Source organism: Pieris brassicae, chromosome 4, assembly GCF_905147105.1.
Source record: "Pieris brassicae chromosome 4, ilPieBrab1.1, whole genome shotgun sequence".
NCBI lineage: Eukaryota > Metazoa > Arthropoda > Insecta > Lepidoptera > Pieridae > Pieris > Pieris brassicae.
Genome location: NC_059668.1, coordinates 10,108,324 through 10,131,099, shown reverse-complemented (window position 1 = coordinate 10,131,099; position 22,776 = coordinate 10,108,324). Strand labels below are relative to the sequence as shown.

At 35.6% G+C, this 22,776-nt stretch overlaps 3 protein-coding genes and 2 non-coding genes across 5 annotated transcripts in view; 4 read left to right on the top strand and 1 right to left on the bottom strand.

Moving 5' to 3' along the window:
• The first annotated feature begins 628 nt into the window (after nt 1–628).
• Nucleotides 629–6,157, top strand: LOC123708584. Its single transcript, XM_045659364.1, has 6 exons — nt 629–758; nt 1,539–1,693; nt 2,879–3,064; nt 4,671–4,844; nt 5,039–5,296; nt 5,514–6,157. Exons 1-6 carry the CDS (start codon nt 638–640, stop codon nt 5,658–5,660), a joined length of 1,041 nt encoding a protein of 346 aa, XP_045515320.1. The 5' UTR covers nt 629–637; the 3' UTR covers nt 5,661–6,157.
• Nucleotides 6,158–6,296: 139 nt separating this feature from the next.
• On the top strand, nt 6,297–8,458 carry LOC123708585. Its single transcript, XM_045659365.1, has 3 exons — nt 6,297–6,909; nt 7,191–7,415; nt 7,780–8,458. Exons 1-3 carry the CDS (start codon nt 6,840–6,842, stop codon nt 8,385–8,387), a joined length of 903 nt encoding a protein of 300 aa, XP_045515321.1. The 5' UTR covers nt 6,297–6,839; the 3' UTR covers nt 8,388–8,458.
• On the top strand, nt 6,590–6,660 carry Trnag-gcc. The gene has a single exon. It is a non-coding gene; the product is annotated as a tRNA-Gly (tRNA).
• A 1,456-nt stretch (nt 8,459–9,914) lies between the features above and the next one.
• Trnag-gcc lies at nt 9,915–9,985 on the bottom strand. The gene has a single exon. It is a non-coding gene; the product is annotated as a tRNA-Gly (tRNA).
• Nucleotides 9,986–10,398: 413 nt separating this feature from the next.
• The window catches only part of LOC123708709, a 342,062-nt gene continuing 329,684 nt past the window's right edge, over nt 10,399–22,776 (top strand). Inside the window, exon 1 of the mRNA XM_045659552.1 lies at nt 10,399–10,740. Coding sequence (XP_045515508.1) covers nt 10,703–10,740 — 38 coding nt within the window. The 5' untranslated portion in view covers nt 10,399–10,702. The remainder of the gene's footprint in view (nt 10,741–22,776) is intronic.

Sequence of the window (22,776 nt, the reverse complement as noted above, 5' to 3'; positions counted from 1 at the left end):
GTTCTCGTTAAATCGAGAGTAGAAAAACTAAAATAATCCATGATTGTTAATCCATACTTATTAGTCATGGTCCACAACAGTCTGGTTTTCGGCAACGCGCTCGCGAGCCCTCTGGCATTGAGAATGTCCATGGGCGGCGGTATCACTTAACATCAGGTGAGCCTCCTGCCCGTTTGCCCCTTGTTCTATAAAAAAAGTCTACATGTGCAAGCAATCCCAATTTGTAAACAAAAGAACGAATTTCTGAGAAAGTTTGCATGCTGCCGACAGTCGAGTTAACTGCAGGCTAGGATATTAAAGCGACAAAAGTACACAGCTGCGCAGTTTTTCTAAATTTTGGCAATTTAAAGACCACTTTCTTACTCAATTGTTACCGTTATTGAGAGTGAGTGTAATGCTATGTAGAGAGGGAGGGAGTTCGTCATTAAATCGAGGGACGATGCATGGATACTATATATCACAAAATTAAGCATAAGTATGCTTTTTTTCTATTATTTTAATGGTTTTTGAAGTTTATTACGGATTTAAAATAATCTCATGTATGTGAAACAATTTATACAAGGTAATAATTACTAAGTAGAAAAAATGTTATCAGTATCCTTGAGCTGACCGCAGTTCAATAGTTTGATGTGCCATTATGTTCATTCAGCGGTCCAGTGGTGCGTATGACTATTGTATTTCGGCTATAAATGCTGGTTGTGTCGATGTATGTTACATATCTGGTAATCGAGAGATGGGGAACACTAAGTCGGCTCAAGGTAAGATTATTTGTTTATGGATTTGGACGTGTTTCAAAAGAAAAACTTGCTCCATAACAAGTGACTCTAGAGTTTTTTACGCAAGTAAAAGACAATAAGATCATTTAACATACATTCTACGAGCCTTACAGAACAACGATCTTATTCTTTTGATCTCATTCTGAGGTTGGCCGTTAGTCCAATGTGTACCGTGCCAGATGCAGCAACTCCTCCGCCACAACCATGATATATTCGAAAGCAGCATTTCTCAACGTGGGGCCCACGCTTCAAACGAGGGATTTTTTTTTAGTGGAATTTTGATTAGTTTTTCCATATATTTTTGAAAATTTACTTACTGTGTTTCGTTAACGATTCTCTAGTCATTTCTTCATTTAATTTTCTTAAGTGAATTCTTTATTATTGTATTATATATGTTACATAAGGGGGGATGAGAATTTTAGAAAGGCTATGGCGAGGCATGGCACTAATAGTCAGAACCACTTTTTCACTAATTGAATAGAGTTCATGAACAAGCGAAGAAGATCGTCCACTATGCTATTAAGACTGAGTATCTAGATATCATTAACTATTACGTCTAGCAGGAACCATACCAGGTTCAAAGTAAAGGATATTTCATCAAAATTGTACTATTGATTTAAATTGTTAATTTGCTATGCGTAAATTATTACATACAGTATAAAAATGAAAGCCATGAATGAGCTTGATAAGACATCATTTGAAGCTCTTCATTATAACTTTATTTCATCAGGTGTAATGATGATGTTAAAATGTTTTTCACAGAAAATGAGCCGCAGGCGAACGATGAAAAATCGAAACCCGCCCACAGCCAGGGATTCGGCCAACTATATGCAGCAGAAATAGAGCATTTCAGAAAGAAACCATGCTGCAGGACCTTCCTCAAGGTTCTCTTTGTCATCCTTGCAACCCTAACCATTGTAAGTTATTTAGTTGTTACTTGTTAGTGTCTAAAAACTTTCTTGTGTCGGATGAGCTTTTGATCCTGCGCCTATCTTCATGGAAAAGATCTTGGTGTCTCTGCGCACTTAGTTGTTCACTATTTCTAGCGTAGGTCAATAAGATAAACCGACCTGGCAGAATGGATCTAGAGAACATTAGTAAACTAGCGAGCCTTCCCGGCTTCCATGATCAGTAAATTCTAGAATCCTAGATATTGGTTGAAACGTAATAATATCAGTGCAGCAATTTTTTAATTTATCGCTAACAAATAATACAAGGATGGGCTTGTTTTCATATAATAAATTTTATGATGTGTGTCTTTTTAGTAGAGAAACGTCTCTTTAGTTAAGCGTACGTAAGACACGTTGTCGCTCAACCATTACAAATCGACAACCACGAAAAATTCCTAATTTTCGGGTATTCACTAGCCTATGACACTCACAAATAACTTGTGCCAGTTACCAGTTATCTGTGTGTTGTGTTGGTAAAAGAATTTTTTAAATCGGTTGCTGAGATACCTACAACCAAACTACCTCTGTAGATCAGTACAGATCTTTATTTATTTATTTCCAAATATACAAGGTCCGAAATCAACAAGAAAGCCCCATAAATACAAACACGAAACAAAAGAAAGAAATATAAGATATTAATAATAAAAACAAGCTAAAGAATTATATAATAAAAAATCAATTAACTAACTTTAGCTACTAAAGATTAGTTGAAATTTTGTCAGTTCACTCAACGGACAGTATAAATGGTAAATTAACCTATGTAATACAAATGTGCGTTTTTGAAGGTTAGTCCTAGCTGTGGGCACATGAAGTAACGAAGGACGCGACAAGGTTCGTGCTGTTAAAACTTTGAAAGAAACCTGTGGCACAACAACCTTTTTAGGTATGGGCAGCATATATTAGTATCTGTTTCATGATCATCATTTATTAATATAATAGGCATGCATGTCACACGCTGTCCACTTTTTGCGTCTAAGGCAACCCAGTTTCATCACGTTTCCTTTACTTCGACCGAATATTAAATACATAGCACACACACACACAGTGTGCACAGCCGGGTATAGAACCTACGACTTCTAGAATGTGAGTGGAACGTTAAAGCCACTAGTCCAACAATGCTTATATCTGTTATCCTAAACATATGCTTTTCAGATCCAATCAATTGTCGTAATAGCAGTGAGTATCGCATCAGCCATAGCTTCAAAAGTCTTCAATCAAGACCAGTCTAGCCGTCTCGTGGCGTTAATATTAATAGCAGTCACGGCTGCAGTGACCATATCTGTGGTGATCTATACCTTGATCGCAGTGTTAAAAAAGAAGAAGAAACCTGTTCATGCGGTAAGCATTTAGTTAGTCATTGCAACAGAGTCTCAATCTAAACAATTGTATTAAAATAGTTATGAGGTAGCTAATGACAGAACTTTTAAATTCTTCATCCCAGTCTGACTAACCCTTAAGAAACAATCGTTATGCTGGAAATCGAACCATTTTTATATAAGGGTCAAACGGGTACGAGGCTCATCATATTAAGTGCCGCTCATGGACATTCTCAGAAGGCGAGCATTGCCAGCCTTTTAAGAATTGGTACGGCCTTTTAAGGAAAGAGTCCTTGAATGAGATAAGCGCGAAATGTATTTGTGCAAAGACCAGAGAAATCGCTTTTGTACTTATTGTGTTAAAAACAAGAAAAAGAAATCACTATACATTACATACACTAAACACACACAATTTGCGATCTGTGGAATCGAATCGCGGTGGGGGATATGACTTCAACTATTCAAAGAGTGTACTCCTTCCTCAAAGCCCGGCAACCCAACTACTAAAAATGGGTGTCTATGGGCAGCGATGACTGTCCTTTTTGGGCGTCGTGTAGGTCGTTTGCCTTAATAGGGGTATTACATAAAAAAGTAATAATATTAGATTTTAACGTTTTAGCAAAATTGGAACAAATACTTTCTTTACTTTTTTACTGATACCTATAGTGAAGCTCATGAATATCATTCTTCTTCTAAATGCTGGTAGTAATAATCATTATTATTTAGTTCCAATAATTTCCTATCATATAGTACCTTATGAACTAAAGTAAATCAAGGAATAAAGATCAGAAGAACTGATCAGCTCAGTATAAGTACATTTAAAGAAAACACTTTTTTACCGGATTGAAGCTGTGTATGTTTTATTATAAACTTATAACTATTTTACATAATTTTTAATTTCTTCTGACGTTTTGCGTGCAGTGCAGCGTGCGTGGTCACGGTGACCATGTGTGACCATTATGTAAAATAATTGTAAGATTATAATAATACATAGCTGGAAGCTAAAAAAAGTGTTACTACTAAGTATAAGTACATGTTTAAATTACTTTAAAAGTAATTTTCTTTAACTGAACACATACACGTAATCTGATTTGAATAAACCAAGGTCATTAACATGGTCCTTGAAGTAGTGAAAAACGAAAGGCGAAAGCTTTGATTGCCATATCACGCGACCAGACCTATAAATTACCAACAATGTACCCAATACAAGTAAAATCGATTTCAAGAAGGATTACCGGCTTTCTTAGACTGAAACTATACAGTGAACTATAAATTAAGTAGCCATGCCAAAATAGATTTAGCACAAAGTTTGCCAATTTCTCAGTGCTTATTGTAAACTTCGGATTTGTATGTACAATACTGGACTAAGAATTCACTGAGCTTTAAGCTTGTATTGACCCCCCCTACATGTCCCATAAATAAAATTGCGTCCTCTTAAGAATGTTCAGCCCATGTAACATTTCAATGGACTACAAGCACGTCAGCCCATCGTGCAAGAGGGCCTCTCTTTCTTTTTCCAGGTAGCCCTTCCATTTTGTAATCCTCTTTGTCCATCTACAATTGTTCATGCGAGCGGTATGGTCACCATTCCTTTATAATTTTATTTCTTAGAAAAAATTATTTTGCAGACCACGGCAACGATGGTTATATTAGCGATATTACAAGCGGTAATTCTCGGGGTGTGCATGAGGGTGACAGTGGAAGATGAGATTCTGCTGAACCGTTCCCTGATAGACTCCTTTCGGCTGGCCAAGGACGACAACCCGAGACATATGAAGATATGGGCTACAACTCAGAAGGACGTTAGTATTTTCGAAAGTAGTGAACATTTTCTTGAGTCATATAATAAAAATAATTCAATAGCGCTGTAATCCTACATGTAACTTGGTCTTATCTGCCCTCTTTTCTCTCATCTCTTTTCTTTTTTAGATTACAAAGAATCCTGTCTAAGCCCACACTTAACCTTATTTTCATTAATAAGTAATGGTTCTTACAGCTCAGCTGCTGTGGAGTTTACAGCGCAGAGGACTACCGGCGTTCGAATATCTCGCCCTATTTTCCTCCGGACGTGCCAATATCCTGCTGTCCCAGTTATGACCCGAGACGCTCAGACCTTTTACAGGAGAAAGAAAGAGAATCATGTAAAGCGAAAAGAGAATTCTATGAAAACGGATGCAAGACACCAGTGCTTGTAATGTTCAAATTCACCTGTGCATTGGTGATAATGAATACTATTGTATTAATTGTTTTAGAGGTCAGTAATTTAATTAGTATTTTCCCGTTTAATACTTTGAATAGATCCATCTTCGGGGCACATCCATACATCCAGTATTGTCCTTAAGTTCCTGCTAAAGGTAATATATTGATACCAAAAAATATTGTGTCCTTACACAAAATGCAAGCAATAAAAATATATATGATTGAAATACAATTAAAATAAAGCAATATGTATTTATTCAATTTTGTTCCAGCTTCTGGTAGCCTTCTCCGGAGTATTACATTTGAAAATTAAACATAATGTGAAAGCAGATAACATGGAACAAATAGCCGTGGCACCAATACCGATGCCACGAGCTTCACTAAGTTCAGGGAAAACGAAATCTGTAAGCTCAACGTGAAACAAAGAAAACTTAAGGATTTTAAAAGTATTACCTCAGAATACAATTATTTTTGTAGATTCGTACAAAGGTGTCGCTGAAAATGTAAAAACTCTTCTAGTTCATAAGCGTTTACTTAGATGGCGTTAAAAACACTTTAAAACAAAAATCTAACATAAATCAAAATTTTGCTAGTCATTATTTTTTAAATAGGTGGCGCCAAAAGCAACGTAGAGATTTTTAGTTCATAAGTGTTTACCTGATGGCACTTAACACAAAAAGTAATGAAATTATAACTTCAACCAAAACATTGCTAGTTCATTATTTTCCACAAAGGTGGCGCTAAAATCAGTAGAGTTTTAGAGGTAATATTTTTAAATTACAGGATAAATACAAGATCTCTTAAACATAACGGACGGACTCATGACTAAGTTTAGACATATTAAGATTTTTATACTGTTGCATAATATGTAGGATTCGTTAATACTTAGCTGTGAATAAATGACATTGAGACATTATTTTAACTTTTATTAAACACTTATCAATTATTTAATTACTTACAATTGTTATTGTTTTTACATGTATTATAATGGCGATAACCATAACAATCAGTAATTTTTTTACCGGAGGAAAATCTTAAAAACCATAACAAATTCTTCATTATCACTAGGTTATAGTGAACTTGTCTCATTTATCTGCATTTCCCCCTTCCTAATAAAAGCTAAATTTGTAAAATTGCATTCTAAAAATAAAGTAATATTGTTTCTCTTTCAGTCAAAATGTGCTTATATGGTGATGAAATGAAATAGACTTTTACTTTAATAATGGTGCAATTTGACTGATTAGTTTTTTTTTATGCACAAAATAATTAACATAAATTTGTTAACAATCTAATTAAATACTAAAAAGTACTTCAACATAATATGAATAAATTCAAGAACAATATTGTAGCATCGGTGGTTCAGTGGTAGAATGCTCGCCTGCCACGCGGGCGGCCCGGGTTCGATTCCCGGCCGATGCAAACCTTTTTTTTGTTTTATTAATAATGAGATTCATACTTGCGTGCGTAAAATTAAGCGTAATTTGCATTTTTGTGGCAATCGGTTACGGAACATTAATAAAACAGTAAAAGTAATTAAGATAAGCAAGATTTTTAATTACAGCAAAGTCAAGCAGAAAATGAGCTAGTAATATCAAAACATGACCTTAAAAATTACTCAGTTTGGTATAAAAATAACTTTATTGTTTTTAAGATTTGCAGTAAAAGCTGGTAAGTATAATCTTTGGTATCTTTGACATATGCCAGTAACATTTTATTATTATACATATATATACTAATTTAAATATTATAATATAAACAATAAATTATTTTTTACATAAGTCTTGATAAGTTATGTAAAAGGTACAATAACTATAATTCTAATCTATAAATAATATAAAAATGGAGTGTGATTTTAAATTGAACTGTGGTGCATATCTTTTGATTGTGTGGTCAGCGTCTCAACTGTCAGATGATTTTCTGTAATATATTACAACAAAATGTATTTTCAGTGCCACCAGAATATTGTCTCTACAAATTGAACACCAGTGATTGTCTAGGAACTCCTACACCAGTTTTCTCCTACTACAAACCAGGATCCAGATGTGAAATAGAGATATGGAGAGGATGTCCCACATACAACAAATTTGACAATGAGTATTTGTGCTCTCATTTTTGCGTTTACAACTTTTTAAAACCTACTTTTACTACTCCTATGGTGAGCTATAGTGGCACAGGTAATTTTGAAATTTATGTTAATTTTATGGTAAAATTAAGATAAAAGTGAATTTGTTTGATAAGCAATTGGGTGGTGAGGTAGTAATAGAAGTGAAAACATTAGGGATTGACATGAGTCTGTTGTATCATCTCTGTGGCATGATTTAAATATATTATTCTGTTTGGAAAGTGACATGTAACTGCAACTCCTACAGAATGTTCCCCCTAAGACTAACTTCAAATTTGAAATCAAGTTGAAATTACTGCTGTAATAAACTGTGTATTTAATTTAAGAGCATTTTGTCATTGTCAGTTTTCTAGCTGTTCTTCGAATCAACTGTGTTATATCAATCATAGGAACACTTTAAAATTATTTTTTTACAGAACAATGTTCGCACACCGTTACTAAGACTTGCAAGTCTGGTCCACAGAACATTGCATACACATTCAACGAAGCGAAACAAGATTGTCTACCCCTGATCTGGGGAGAATGCAAAACACCTAATATTTTCAAAGAGAAAGATGAATGTATCGACACCTGTCTGGGTGATTGGAGAAATGAAGTGCTTAGCATGACAGATGATGAGTTCAAAGATATAGATGAAGTTCTATCGAACTTCATGACACCTAACACAACAACTGCGAAAAAATTAAAATTATTGGATGAAATTAATTCCACCGTACCATTGACACCGTCAACGACCGAGAAAGGACCTACTCTAGAAATCCCTACAACAGTATCAGTAGTAACTGAAGAATCAACGACTAAAGAAGTCACAACAGAAGTAGTAACAACTGAAGAAGTTACAACTACGCAGGCAACTACCGAAAAACTTACGACAGAAATAGAAACAGAAAAACCTACTACAGAAGAAATCACAACTGAAGTTACTACAGAAGAATCTACAGTTACCACGACGGTACCAACAAGTACACGAAGAATTAGGACGAGGGGTACAGATTATGTGAGTGAAGTGCAGTTACCAGATTAAATGACAATAGGTTTCCATACTTTGAAATACAATAAAAATCCCCTTGGATACAAACATCATAATCCAATTTACTTTGCGTATTGCTTTATTCGTATATTTGCATAATCTTCATTTTATTTATGCTCTATGAACATAATATTTAGTTTTTACACCTAAAGTAGTTATTAGTAAATTTAAGTAAAATAAATCAATGGCGCTACAACCTTTTTTAGGTCTGGGCCCAGGTTTCTGTATCTGTTTCATGATCGTTTGTGAATTGAATAGGCAAGTAGGTAATCAGCCTTCTGTGCCTGACACTCACTGTCGACTTTTTGGGTCTAAGGCAAGCCGGTTTCCTCACGATGTTTTCTTCACCGTTCGAGCTAATGTTAAAGTAAATTTAAATACCACATCCAATATATACAATGTCATTGTAATTTTAAGTAAAACATTTTCCATGGGCGATGGTATCACTTAACATCAGGTCTCCTGCAGGTTTGCCCTCTGTTCTATAAAAAAATGAGCACCGTCAAGGAAGAAAATCGGTAATAAACTCATTGCTATTTTTAATTTAACAAAATTTTACACTTGCAAATTTCATTTAGACTCCATCAGCAGTAGATGTAATAAAATAGAGAAGAAATGTACCTCGGCAAATCGCCTTTGGTTTTTACTTCAAAATTTATCGGTATATAAAGAATTTTCATTGCTGCTGTAAAAATAAGCGATTAAACACAGAGGAGAAAGTCCAAGCAAATAAAATGGCATTCCTAAAGAATCTAGAGCAGCTACGGCATACAGCTGTCAATATGATAAAATCTATAATACGATAATCGCCAGTTTTGATATTTTCTAATTGACAGTATAATACAACGATAAGATTTATTTTAATAGAACAGTATTGTATTGATTTTGATACTGGCAATTCTACGGGAACAATTTATTATCTTTACATTTAATTGAGTTATAGTGAAATACAGTAGCTATTGAGATTAACTCCCCGTGATTACTCGACAATTAAATTCGACATTAGACAATGATTGATATGTAAAGCATGAAGTATTTCCGAGGCAATTTGACATAGGGTCCGCTGTGCTAAAAAAAACACACGGAGAATATATGAGTGGACATATGTACATAAGAATCAAAATAAACGTAATTTAGAAAAAAATAAGCGCCTGTAAATAAGATAATTTATATATTAAAGCTCTAAGCTATTGAAATAGCTACATATGTGCTAAATACTTCTGGTCATAGTTGCGGTATAACCGCAATATGGTACACTTAAGCCAACAGACCGTGCAGATATGAGGAACGTCACGCTTTCGTGGAGAAGCACTGTAGCATGCATACTATGGAAGCATGATGAAAGATTATAAATTCATATGCGAGGTAATTACACTTGTAAAAAATAACATGTTTTAAAACTGTGAAGCCGCTTTCGGCGTTGAAATTTTACGTTCAGTGACTAAAATAGGAATAAAATCTTTAAAATGTATATGACACTAGCAATTCAATTTTAGAATGAAAAAAAAACATAAAAAGAGTTGCATCGGCCGGGAATCGAACCCGGGCCGCCCGCGTGGCAGGCGAGCATTCTACCACTGAACCACCGATGCTTATATATGGGAGTGGAAATTTATAATAATATTTAAAGTATAGATTTTTAATAGTCTATGAGTGGAATGTTGTGTTTTTCAACTATTGTCTAATATTGTTAGAACAAGTGTGACAAAACTATTTTCATTTTGATGTCAAAATACTTATTTAAACAAGTGTATTGAATTTGTTTGCTGAGGTGAATGATCTATATTCACCTCTACCAAGCACATTTTTTTTTAAACCAATAATAAATGATTATTAAATGAAATGTCTGCTTTTAGTATGAAAGAAGAGAAAGCGAGTGACAAATCACACAAATAACATTGTTCAATATATTTCCTTACAAATATCATAACATTTATTAAAAAATAAAATATGCCAAAGACGAAAGAATATACTTTATATTCGAAAATATCGGAAAATCAGCTGTTGATCAATCTGTCGACCAACTCGTTGCACAACTAGACAGGCAACGTTCTTCATACAAAATCACAAACCACAATTTAGTTCGCTCGCGTGTGCGATAAGAATCGCATGTGGTTTGTTTATCGTTTCGAATCGATCGCGCGATACGCGTATTTGAGTGTCTTAAACGTCAATTATCGTTATTAATAATAAATAAGTTATAGTTCTTATGTAAACTGTTATTTGGTTGATTAAGTGTTAATTTGCGTTGAATTAACGCAATCGCAAGTGTTGTGAAGTGTTTTTCTTCAAGTTACAAGCTGAATAAGATGTTTGGAGTATTAATGAAAAGATGGAAACCGAAAAGGTAATGTTTATTTACTTACGAAATTAAGTAAGTAAGAAGTTATGTTGGTGGTTGAATTTGATAAAAAAGTGTTATTTTAAATCGATTTTGTGATTTGAGTTGTTGTGTGTGGTCATAATAACTATGAGTAATATGTATTTTTGAATTTGACTACCTACTCACAGTGGTTGCCGGAAAGAGATCGCTCGAAAGCGATAAGGCCACAAGTTGTCCTCCTTTTTAATATAAGTAAATAAATAAAAATAATTTATTTAACATAACCTAAAAAAAATACGGCTTTAAGCCAACACGAATAACTTTTTTTTTTTTTTTTTTAATAATTTTATGGCCTGGTAACGAGACCTTTAAGCCAAGCACGAATAACTATTACTTTGAACCGACCAAAAATAGTCAACTGTCAAATATCTACGCTCAGAAATTATCTATGCTAAAAGAAATTCCCGCCTCTGCGTATAAAACTAATTTAACATTGTAATTTTGGAGAGACAGATGCGAAATTACAATGTCAAATTATTATTATTATTTATTATTATAAAAATTTTCTAAGGAAATATATCCGTGTATGGGCCTTTTCGTAATCAAACACAAAAACAATTTACATTACGTAAGAAGTATGTTAAAACGTTTCACCAACTAATTAGCCATACATTAACTAGTATAGTTGTAATTAATTATATACCCAACAAGCACCTGTCTTCTATTTTCGTTTGTCTAGCAGTGGCAGGTGTTAGAACAAACATCTGCTTGACACAGGTATTTTGACATTTCCAAAAATGGCCACACCGTCGTGTTATCGTTGGCATATTATTGATATAAAATATATTCAATTTATTCAAATGCCTCATACAAAAATAATCTGTGGCCTGATATAATTATTTTTGCACATGGTTACTATACATAATTGATAGTCGTACTAGTCTATATATTCTCTCAAATGTCAAATGTTACTAAGCGGATTTTCACCGTGATAGCGTGATTTTTGAACAAGGGTTATTGATGGCTGATCGGATTATTTATAATTTTACTTCCTATTTTTTATCTACAAACAAATAAGATAATTATAAGTATTCTTTATTAAATAGCAATATATAAATACTTAAATAGAATAATATAATACTGCTTAATACTTACACTTTTAGGCTCCATTGCAATGTTATATTTAAATTATCTAGTTCAACTGTGACTAAAATCAAATTATTGTTGTATATCCGTATCGTTGACAGTTGCTAGGACGCTTCTGCAATGCAAAACAAATTTCTGCTGTTAAAGTATTTTACAGTTACTACTCGCAATTTAATATGCTGTTATATAAAAATTATTATAATTTTGCAATAAATCTATACGTTTTATATAAATAATCACGTATTCAAGTAGTAGTATGTAGATCACTCAAAAATAAGGGCAACGCGTAAAACGAAACCACGCGATGGAATCCTTTTTTACAAGGATTTCAAAGCCGGGATTGTTATATAGAAATACAGATTCTCGATCGATTGAATAATTTTAGAATAAATTTAGATTATAGACCGAGTATAGAAAGCGGCCGTTAGCTATATTTTTGGTCAATGTCCAATGTGTCAAAAGTTGTATAACCGTACGAGGCTAAAAATAAAGAATTTAAAATTCCTTTATAAAATGCCTACAATATGCTTGAAGCAACATGGTTTATGGATTCAATACGACTGCTTCAACACACTGAAACTGAACTCATTTATGAATTTGAACTAAATCATAAAAACCCAGTCGAAAAACAAATTACGTATTTAATTATAATTAGTACAAGACACCTAGCAACGTCTTTTAAAAGTTGTTAGTCAATGAATATTAACATTGTCAGCTCAATATAGAGTTGGTGAAATTGTTTATAAAACTAATCATAACATATCAAATTGTTTCTTGTCAGCAATTGTAGTGTTATTCATGTATATCGATGATGCAAGGGAAATTGGTAATACTGCATTATTATTTAATGATTTTAAACGCACTAAACAAATTAATGTATTTATTTAAAACAAAATAATTTTAATATTGATGTGGTCTCTATATGATATTGTTAGATTTGATAATAATTTAACTTTTTACTTGGTAACTCAAAATCAAAATAATTTTATTCATATAGGTAACCAAGTACGTAATAAACATCAACAGAAAATATGTTAAATGGATTCTTAATTTATATTTACCAGTTCTTAAGTCATGGACGTAGAGCGGGCAAGAAGAACTGACAAGAAACTCTCCGCCACTCTTTTTGATCGCCAAGTTTTGAGTTTTAGTTACAAATTGTTGGATCATTTAAATAATCGTCAAATTTATTCAGTGATAATTAAATTTCGCTTGGGAGTTTGTTGTAAAACCGAATACAATTTCCATATAAGAAGTGTTTTCTTCTGGAGCCTGGTTGGTCGTACGCTTAAATTAGTTCTGTTTCGAGTTTTATACTGGTGAAAGTCACCATTTGTTTTATAATCGTTTAAATTTTTATGTACATACAACAAGACCTCAAGAATATTTTGACCTGATATTTTTTTATTTTTTTTTATAAAATAGGGGGCAAACGGGCAGGAGGCTCACCTGATGTTAAGTGATACCGCCGCCCATGGACACTCTCAATGCCAGAGGGCTCGCGAGTGCGTTGCCGGCCTTTTAAGAATTTGTACGCTCTTTTCTTGAAGGACCCTAAGTCGAATTGGTTCGGAAATACTTCAGTGGGCAGCTGGTTCCACATAGCGGTGGTGCGCGGCAAAAATTGCCTTGAGAAACGCTCAGTCGTGGAACGTCGGACGTCGAGGTGATACGGGTGGAATTTTGTATTTTGCCTCGACGTCCGATGGTGAAACTCAGCTGCAGGTATTAATCCGAACAACTCCTCTGAACACTCTCCATGGTAAATGCGGTAGAAGATGCAGAGTGACCCCACATCTCTACGCAACGCCAAAGGATCGAGCCGCTCGGAGAGGGATTGGTCATCGACGATTCGAACCGCGTGGCTTCAAGAAGAGTGTTTTCGAAAAGAGGAGTAGCGACAAAGGGTATTTTTTTCGCGGAAAACGCGCAAACTTGTGTCTTCTTGGGGTTAAATTGGACTAGGTTTAGTCTACCCCAGTCCGAGACTCCACGTAAAAGAGTTTCGACTTCAGACACAAGTTTGTTCCGGTACTCATCGACAACTGCCCGAGAAATACCTGCCCGGCCAGTGTAAAGAGTATCCCCAGTGCTGTCGTCCGCATAGCAATGAATGTTGCTAAGTTGCAACATGTCATTGATATGCAGAAGAAACAGGGTCGGGGACAGAACACAGCCTTGTGGGACCCCAGCATTCACGGGTTTAAGGTCGGAACATGCTCCGTCGACGACGACCTTGATGCTCCGATCGGCTAGAAAGCTGGAGATCCAGTCGCATAATTTCTCAGGAAGCCCGGAGGCTGGAAGCTTCGAGAGCAGTGCTTTGTGCCACACCCGATCGAAGGCTTTCGCTATGTCCAAACTAACCGCTAGTGCCTCCCCCTTGGACTCAATTGCCTCTGCCCATCTATGAGTAAGGTATACTAGAAGGTCACCAGCCGAACGACCACGACGAAAGCCGTACTGATAATCGCTAATTAGCTGGTGGCCCTCTAGATAACTCAAGAGCTGGCCATTAATAATGGATTCCATTATTTTGGAGAACAAGGAGGTTATTGCGATTGGGCGATAGTTGGATGGATCAGAGCGATCGCCTTTTTTAGGGATCGGATGTATCGAAGCGGTCTTCCAGCACTTCGGGACAGTGCCGAGCGAGTACAGGTACCGGAAAAGGCGCGTCAGGACCGGAGCCAACTCAGGAGCACATGTACGCAGCACAATTGGAGGGATACCATCCGGCCCGCTCGACTTATGAATGTCCAAGGAAGATAGTGCTCTGCGAACAGCACGTTGCCGGAATGTGATTTCCGGCATTGAGTTATCACACCGCGAAATCGCCGGTGGTGATCTCCCCCGGTCATCCAAAGTCGAGTTGGACGCGAAGAGACAGCCCAAGAGGTCGGCCTTCTCCTTCGCAGTGTGGGCGAGCGAGTCATCCTCTCTGTGCAGCGGTGGTATCGATGGCTGACAAAAATTCCCTTGTACAGCTTTGGCGAGAGACCAGAAGGCTCGGGTCCCAGAAGGGAGTTGGGCCAATCTCTCGCCAAATCTGGCGATGTGCTCTGACTTTGCCTTAGCGATTTCCCGTTTGAAGGACCTGGAGGCTGAGTTATATGCTTTTTTATGTTCGCTGGTATTGGCATCACGAGATATCGCCGCTTCCGCCCATGCATTAAAGCATTCTCGATTTCGATGCGATGCCGCCTTGCAAGAACGCTTAAACCAGGGCTGTGACTTGCCACCGATCGGCACCGCAGAGAATGGAATAAAAAGTTCCATGCCCTGCAGAACCACTTCGGCGACAAAGGCAGCGACGGAATCTGGAGCTTCCGACGAAAAGCACATAGGCCCCCAAGGGTAGGACGTAAAGAAAGACCGCATCCCATCCCAATCTGCTGACCGATAGTGCCAAATACGACGACAACCCGAAAAACGGGGCCGAGGAGGGCGCGTAGTAGGCACAGTACTCCGGACCACACAATGATCCGATGAACCCAATGGCAGGTCAACAGAGACTTGGTAGGTCTCCGGATGTGAGGTCAGCAGAAGGTCCAACAAAGAGGGTTTATGACCATCCACATCTGGTATTCGCGTAATCGCAGGGACCATTTGTGACAGGTCGTAAGCTAAAGCAAAGTCGTGAAAGGATCTTCCCGCGTGATCGGTGGTTTCCGAACCGAGCCAATCGGCATGGTGAGCGTTAAAATCGCCAAGTATCACGATTTCAGCGGTAGGAACCCCTTCGAGCAGGGAATCTGTAGCCATTTGGATGTGCTCAATGAGTCGCTCAGTTTCGGTATTTCCGCTATGGGACCTATACAGGCATGCGTAGAATCGCGGATGGTCATCGCAGTCTACGCGCAGCCAGAGGCTAGATAGGTCCCTTCCTTCAAGCGACCCGAGGCGACGAGAACAGATATCCTCTCTGACGTACACGCAAACTCCCGCCCGCGGCACAAATGAATGTTCCAATTTGTACCCCGGGTAGGAGAGGTAGGAAGTATCAGCCGGGAAGGATATCTGAGTCTCAGTAAGGAAGAATAAGGCCGGCTTCGCAGTTTCGAGGTGAAAGTGAACCGCGTTAAGATTAGAGTTGAGCCCCCTAACATTGGTAAAGTCCACTGAGAGCGTGGAAGGGGATGCCTTCGGTAAATTCTTCCGTTTGCCCCGAGATCGAAACCTATAGTTTTTTGAGCAGTTTTTTCCCACCCCAGAATACGAAGGGCAGCCTGTGCATCCACCACCAAATACTGATTGTTCCGATGATGGACGCTCAGAGGGGGATTCTCCACAGCGGAAACGTGTGGTACCCCCCTGGGGTAATCTCTGTTTAAACTGCATCTTCATATTCTGGGGGGGGGGGGGAATTGATGGGCTCCGGGAGTCTCACTCACCGCACGAAACGCGAGTACAAGATATTGTCATAATATTTAATTCCTTTAACTTATTCCATACCGACCCTTGGGAAAAACAATTGGATTAATCCACCCCACAGTAGAATACCGTAAGACATAGCGCTATGAAAGTATCTATGATATTACATGGATCTCCCTTTAACCGTAACGAGACTTGTTTTTTTTACAAGTTAGGTTTTTGATGGCATATGCTACCTCCCTTACACAGTACAATTATCTAAGATGTTGTTGGTCGTAAACTTTAACTATCTCTATATCTGTAATTATTAATACGTTTGCTATACAATACAATTTAAAAGTTGTATTTAAAATACAATTTAAAATCCTGTAAAATATTCTTAAATTAAAAATTAAATAGAATATTTTCTAGAATATTGTCTATAATCGAGAGTTGTATGAAATAGTGGATATTTCGTAACGAAGACAATGGGTTGCGACACAAAATGAAACAATGGATTAAAGACAATGTCTGAAATAATCGATAAAAAGCAAAATAGAAAATGCTAAGCGTGAAAAGAGGTTTTACTTTTAAAGCCAGCCTTTTTCAATACAGTATCATGTCAAATTGCCATACATTTTTGACGTTTAATAAAAACAAATTTAAAAAGTTTGGTCTGGTTAGAAAGCACCAGCTCTCGAGTCACCGGTACTATCTATCTTATATAATTTAGATATAAAAAACCTATTGATGATTAATTATTATTTATTTTAGATTAAATTATTAATGAATACATATTTCACAGACGTATCTACTTATTGCGATAAATATTTACTTTCACCGAAGGTTGCAACATTATAATACATAATCTAATAATTATGAAACTTGTTAAACCTACGCATTACAAAACACCATGAATTATTATGTCTGACATCTTTGTTATAGCCGATACTCGAATAACTGCGCTTGAGGTCCAAATTTATCTTAAAAAAACGTGATAAACCCCCACTAATAATAAAAGCTTATTGCTTTATTTTAATTTGTTTACATAAATTACTAATTTCTTGAAACTTGAGACTTGAAAATTTAGTACTATAATTTTATGTAAACTACATACTCTACATATATATAAAAATATATATAATACTGTAATTATTTAATAATAATGGCTTTAAAAGTACAAAAATAATTTAATTAAACATAGTATGTCCATGAATATATTGCAAGCATATGGGTAGAGTAAGTACAAAAGTTCTATATTATCCTATAGTACTGGTGAGTTAATTTTAATAAAGGTTTCCTTTTTGTTCCAAAGAGTATTTAACTTATTTTACAGCATGCTATCATATTTTTTCTTGTATCACATAAATGTCAAAGTTCTGACAATAGTCTAATAGGCGGGAAATTCAAATTGTAAATAGAACTTCATATTAACCAGAACAATTTGTAAAGCTCGTTATCGCAGTGAGTGCGAAAACGGTCCGCTACTAAAAACGATAAAAGTGCTACGGCCTTCCGCAAACTATCGTCCAATTTGTTGTACTACACTTATGTTGTTACAATTCCTCAGCTAAGATTAACTACCAGTACTTCGTGATTATATACAACAACTTAATCAGGACTTCGTGAGAGGATTTCTTGTTAGAACAATCATATAAAATGTTAAAAATCATAAAAAAAAACAGCCACCTAAGAAAATTTAAGTATAGGCAATTTAAAATGTCCGACGTAGTACTTATAATCATGTAAATTGGGTATGTAATATATGTATAATGTAATATGCGTGAACTGATTTCTGGCATTTTTTTAAAATTTTGATGACTAAAACGGATGTAAACGGACAAAGAATGAATATAATTCTTGAATACTTCGGTTACGGGAATACTTTCCACGATAATATTAATCCCAGTTATTCTCAATTGAGGTCAAGACTTCGACGACGCCAATCCAAACGACGGACCCCAACTTCTTGCATGTATGCTTCCACGTCGCCAGAATGGTGTGGGCGAGCACTGTCGTCCACAAAAATGGAATCAACAGGAAAGGATACAATATGATTTTTAATTGAAAATATTACAGATTTTGTTTTGAAATTTCAAAATAATTCAAGCTGAGAATTTGTATAAATAGTACCACTAATAGATTGCTCATCGCCATGGCGATGAATATGTGCTGAATAACTTCAAAAGCGATTTCATTGGAGCTTAATATTTTTATTGGCTGGTAATTAACATTGAAACCTCAAGATGAAACTTTCCTAATGCAGCAGAGATGTTCACAGAGGCGCGCAAATTAATTTATTGGTTTTGGAAGTCGTTCTGTTGTCCTTACTCTGTAACTCTCAATAATTAATTGCCCTCCTTTTGATTTAATTATGTTAATTTTTTTATTTTCTGTAGTGTAACGAATTGTTAATAAATAAATAAAGCAATGAAGTTAATAAATAGCCCAATTCTCCAGTCTGTGCCTTTTGTCAAAATAAGAATCAATACTCCTAAACTATGACTTGACGCATGTACGAGACGAGAGACGAGAAATAGCATTCTCAGTGCGACTCTCATCCCTGAGGTACCAATGGACTTTATGTCTAAGTGCGCATTTAACATTTCCTCGAACGGTAAAGGAAAAGGAATCTCCTTACCTTACACCCAAAAAGTCGACTGCATGTCAGGCATAGGGGTTTGATCATGTACTCTTAGATTGACAAATGATCATGAAACAAATACATAAATCTGAGGGACATATTAGTTCCAGTATTGAATTCTGTGAATTCTTAAGCTCATGATCGGTTTCATCTTTGGTATCGCTATTGTGAGTTCCAGAACACCCTCATAAACATTAAGTTCGAGAAGAGCGAAAGGTTATAGATACTTTTCTAAATGTGACACACATGACCAAAATATGATGTCTTAAGTTAGTGTAAATTATTAATACAAACGTGTTTTGGACTTAGAAAATAGAAACATTGAAGTTAAATCATTGACCTTAAAGTGAATCGTTCACATGGATAATCAGAAATCCTGATTAGATAACAAGGCGCCATTGCACTTCACTTGATAAGGATTCTTTGATTATAACAACTTAACTATATTTTTGGCTTTTAGGCTTTAGGATCGCCAGGCTTTTAGCTCCAATTTTTTATTAATATAGCCTAATTCTGGCAACATGTGCACCAGGGCAGGAGGTTACGGGTGACTCTCTTCTTCAGAATAGCAAATAATAGTATATTTTCAAAACTTAATTATAAACATTGAAGTTTCTTACATATGGCTCCTACAAAAAATAGGTAGATAAAATACAATATAAAATCAAGGATAACCGGCGGTTATTACGTAAGAACACTCTCCTTAGAGATCTTCTGCATCCAGCATATACTTTTGGGTGATTACATACATATATAACATATATATATCTTGTTTTTTTCATAAACATACTATAATAATAATTAGGAATAGTTTTGTTACGTTTATCCAGATATGGCTTTTAGTAATGATTAGTGACCGTATTCAACGAAGAGCGATTCGAATCGTCAACAACAGTCACTTTCCGTGCGGCTTGATTCCATAGCGTTGCGTACAGATGTGGAGTCTCTCTGCATCTTCTTCCGCATATACCATGGAGAGTGTTTAGAGGAGTTGTTCGGACTAATACCGGCAGCTCAGTTTCATCATCGGACGTCAAGGCAGAACACAAAATACTATCCGTATCACCTCGACGTCCGTCATTCCACAACTTAGCGTTTCTTTAGCCATTTTTTGCCGCGCACCACCACTACGTGAAACCAGCTGCCCACTAAAGTATTTCGGAACCAATTCGACTTAGGGTCCCTCAAGAAAAGAGCGTACCAATTGTTAAAAGGCCGGCAACGCACTTGCGAGTTTTCTGGCAGTGTGACTGTACATGGGCGGCGGTTTTACTTAAATCAGTTGGCATCCTTCCCGTTTGCCTCCTAAAACTTAAAAAAATGCAATAAGTTTATATTGACTTTAATTTTTCCAAATTTTTATTGTAATCAGATTTTACAAGTAAAAAAATTTGGAAAACCTTTTTATATGTAATGTCCGACGTCACTGTGGACAGAAGTGTCTAGTCTGCCACTATAAACTTATTTAAAAAAAATTCGATGAAAATATCTTCTATCAAGGCGTGTCAAAGCTAAATTGCCTACATATATTACGACAAAAACTATATTAGTCAATATATAGTATAATAGTACGTAATCAGTGTGGTAATAGATTGACCACACACTTCCTACAGATGATAAAAACACTATTGAAACTATGATTAAAATATCAAATAATATAACATAACTTTATTATGTTCAAATAGGTAATTACGCCGCCCTTGTCTAGGGTTGCCACTGCTTAAATGTATTTAAATTTATGTAAATTTATTTGTTAACATACACTGGAATTATTTTTTAATAGATAACCTTGTTACGAAATGAACAGTTATGTTGTTTATGATATTTTATAAAATAGCTGCTCACGCTAACGTTCGTATCGTTTAATATAATTATTTTACTCAAATATAAAGTTAGTAATCAATAGTTCATTGATGTGTCTTGGCTTCCGAATGACATTTCCACCACATCCTGTCATACGCCACCGGCTTCTAGTTGCTGGCTGCAGGCTGTCGCTACTTCGGCCGCTTTAGGGTTAATTTCTTGGCTCCTCTTATATTACAGGTCTTCCCTCTTCTGATATACTCCATTGATGTCGCGTTTATAATACAGTTTATAGAACATTACTTTTGAATTTATAATTCATAAGCCATCATGACAAACATACTTCGAATACAATTACATACATAAGCCCTCTTATTCTTGAAAACTTATTAAGTTTAATTACCATTCAACTAAAAGACTTTTTCGTCTCTTGCTGATAGATCGTTTTTAATCTGTATTGAGAAGACAGAAAATACAATAGTTAAAGCATTGCAATGAAACATATTTATTTTTTAAGAATAAGTATGTAAAATTTATAAAAATTATATGTCAGAGACATCGTATTGACACCTAAGAATTTCTCAAAGACAGATCACATTTGACAGCCCTATGAGATTGCTAGTGCTGCCCTCTGGCGGGACCACCTGCAGTGATTTTAATTGAAAATTGGCCCTCTCGTATGCAGTGTTTCACGCTGTGTGGCCACCCTTTTCGATTTTTTTTATCAGGGATGTTATGGTCAGTAGTTTGACGTTAGAATAAATTAATCGTCTATGAATAATTAAATTAATGTTATTCACAATGGGTTTTTGATGTCACTAGAAAACCAGAAATCTGAGTTGCTTATATATAGATGTCATAATTAAATGAGATAAGAACTTTTTTGAATTCCTTTCCATATTTTTATTTTTTTAAGCCAGTATTAACCACTTCAAATCAGGTATATTAAGTAAGCAATTTGTTGTAATATTTGTCTTCCTTTTTTAAATTCATAAAGTATATACTTTTATTTAGCAAGCCCCGATAATAATCTATGATTTGTATACTCTATGGTATTTTCTCTAGGTATTTTTGTATTTATCTGTGCAACAAGATTGCGCATGCCCCGCGGTGGGCACGACTGCATACGTAAATTGCAATCGCTTACTTGTGCAATTTAATAAATACTCAATCTATCAGATAGGCTAATGAAGTGAAGATTTCTGTAAGTGATTTGATTTAGTAGTCTTCTGATATCTGTTATACTGCCAATGTTGTGTTTTATATACTTTATAAAATTGAGACTGTTTTCAGAGTTTATTTTTACTATAAATTTAAAATTCTGTTATCAAAGTTTCAATATATTGCGATGTTTGATTTGACATGAAATCAATTAAAGATGTTAAAACATATATTTTATCCATAGTTATTTATCTATTATAAGATTTAGAAGAACAATTTATATACTTATCTAGACACTTATAGACACAAAATATTTTTATACATAACCTAGATTCCTTTGATTATAAACATGTACCACGGAAGCCATAACAAGTGACCCACATGGGCTACCTTGTGCGGGGACTAGCGTCAGATCAATTTTATTATGATTGACATTTAATTAGATACAGGTAGAAAATAGTAAACGGCTCCCATATAAGAGTCTTTCGTCCAACTTCGAATTCGTTCCCTATGGAGTTGACACTTGGGCCGTGGGGTTTAAATGCACAGCTGCTAATTCAAGATTTAAGTTAGCGCCTGGTAGATAATACCGACCCCCAGACCTGGTGCTTTCCTCGCTCAACGAATAAGGTACACTGCCACAGTGACCAAACTTTTTTTAATTATTTCGATTTGATTGTTATGTTAAGGTTTTAATAAACGATTATACTATTAAAAACATTGCTTATGCAGCCTCTTGTCTTTTAGACTCAATACGCCAGTACTATATTGCTTTTATATAGTTGGTATTATAAAGCTAAGGCCAAACGATTTGTTAATTTGTTAGGTAAAGCAGAGGTTTATGGTGACATATTACCTAATAGGTGCGAGTAAAATTCTTAGTACCATTCAGTTCATAATTGTTGAATTAATATAAGTATTTTCTAATATATACGTCCGCCGCTCATGGACCA

Coding starts and splice junctions, on each gene's coding strand:
- LOC123708584 (XM_045659364.1), top strand. CDS start 638: ATGTTCATTCAGCGGTCCAGTGGTGCGTATGACTATTGTATTTCGGCT. Junction 3,065..4,670: donor AGAAGAAACCTGTTCATGCG/GTAAGCATTTAG, acceptor ATTATTTTGCAG/ACCACGGCAACGATGGTTAT. Junction 4,845..5,038: donor GGGCTACAACTCAGAAGGAC/GTTAGTATTTTC, acceptor TGGTTCTTACAG/CTCAGCTGCTGTGGAGTTTA.
- LOC123708585 (XM_045659365.1), top strand. CDS start 6,840: ATGACCTTAAAAATTACTCAGTTTGGTATAAAAATAACTTTATTGTTT. Junction 6,910..7,190: donor AAGATTTGCAGTAAAAGCTG/GTAAGTATAATC, acceptor ATGTATTTTCAG/TGCCACCAGAATATTGTCTC. Junction 7,416..7,779: donor GGTGAGCTATAGTGGCACAG/GTAATTTTGAAA, acceptor ATTTTTTTACAG/AACAATGTTCGCACACCGTT.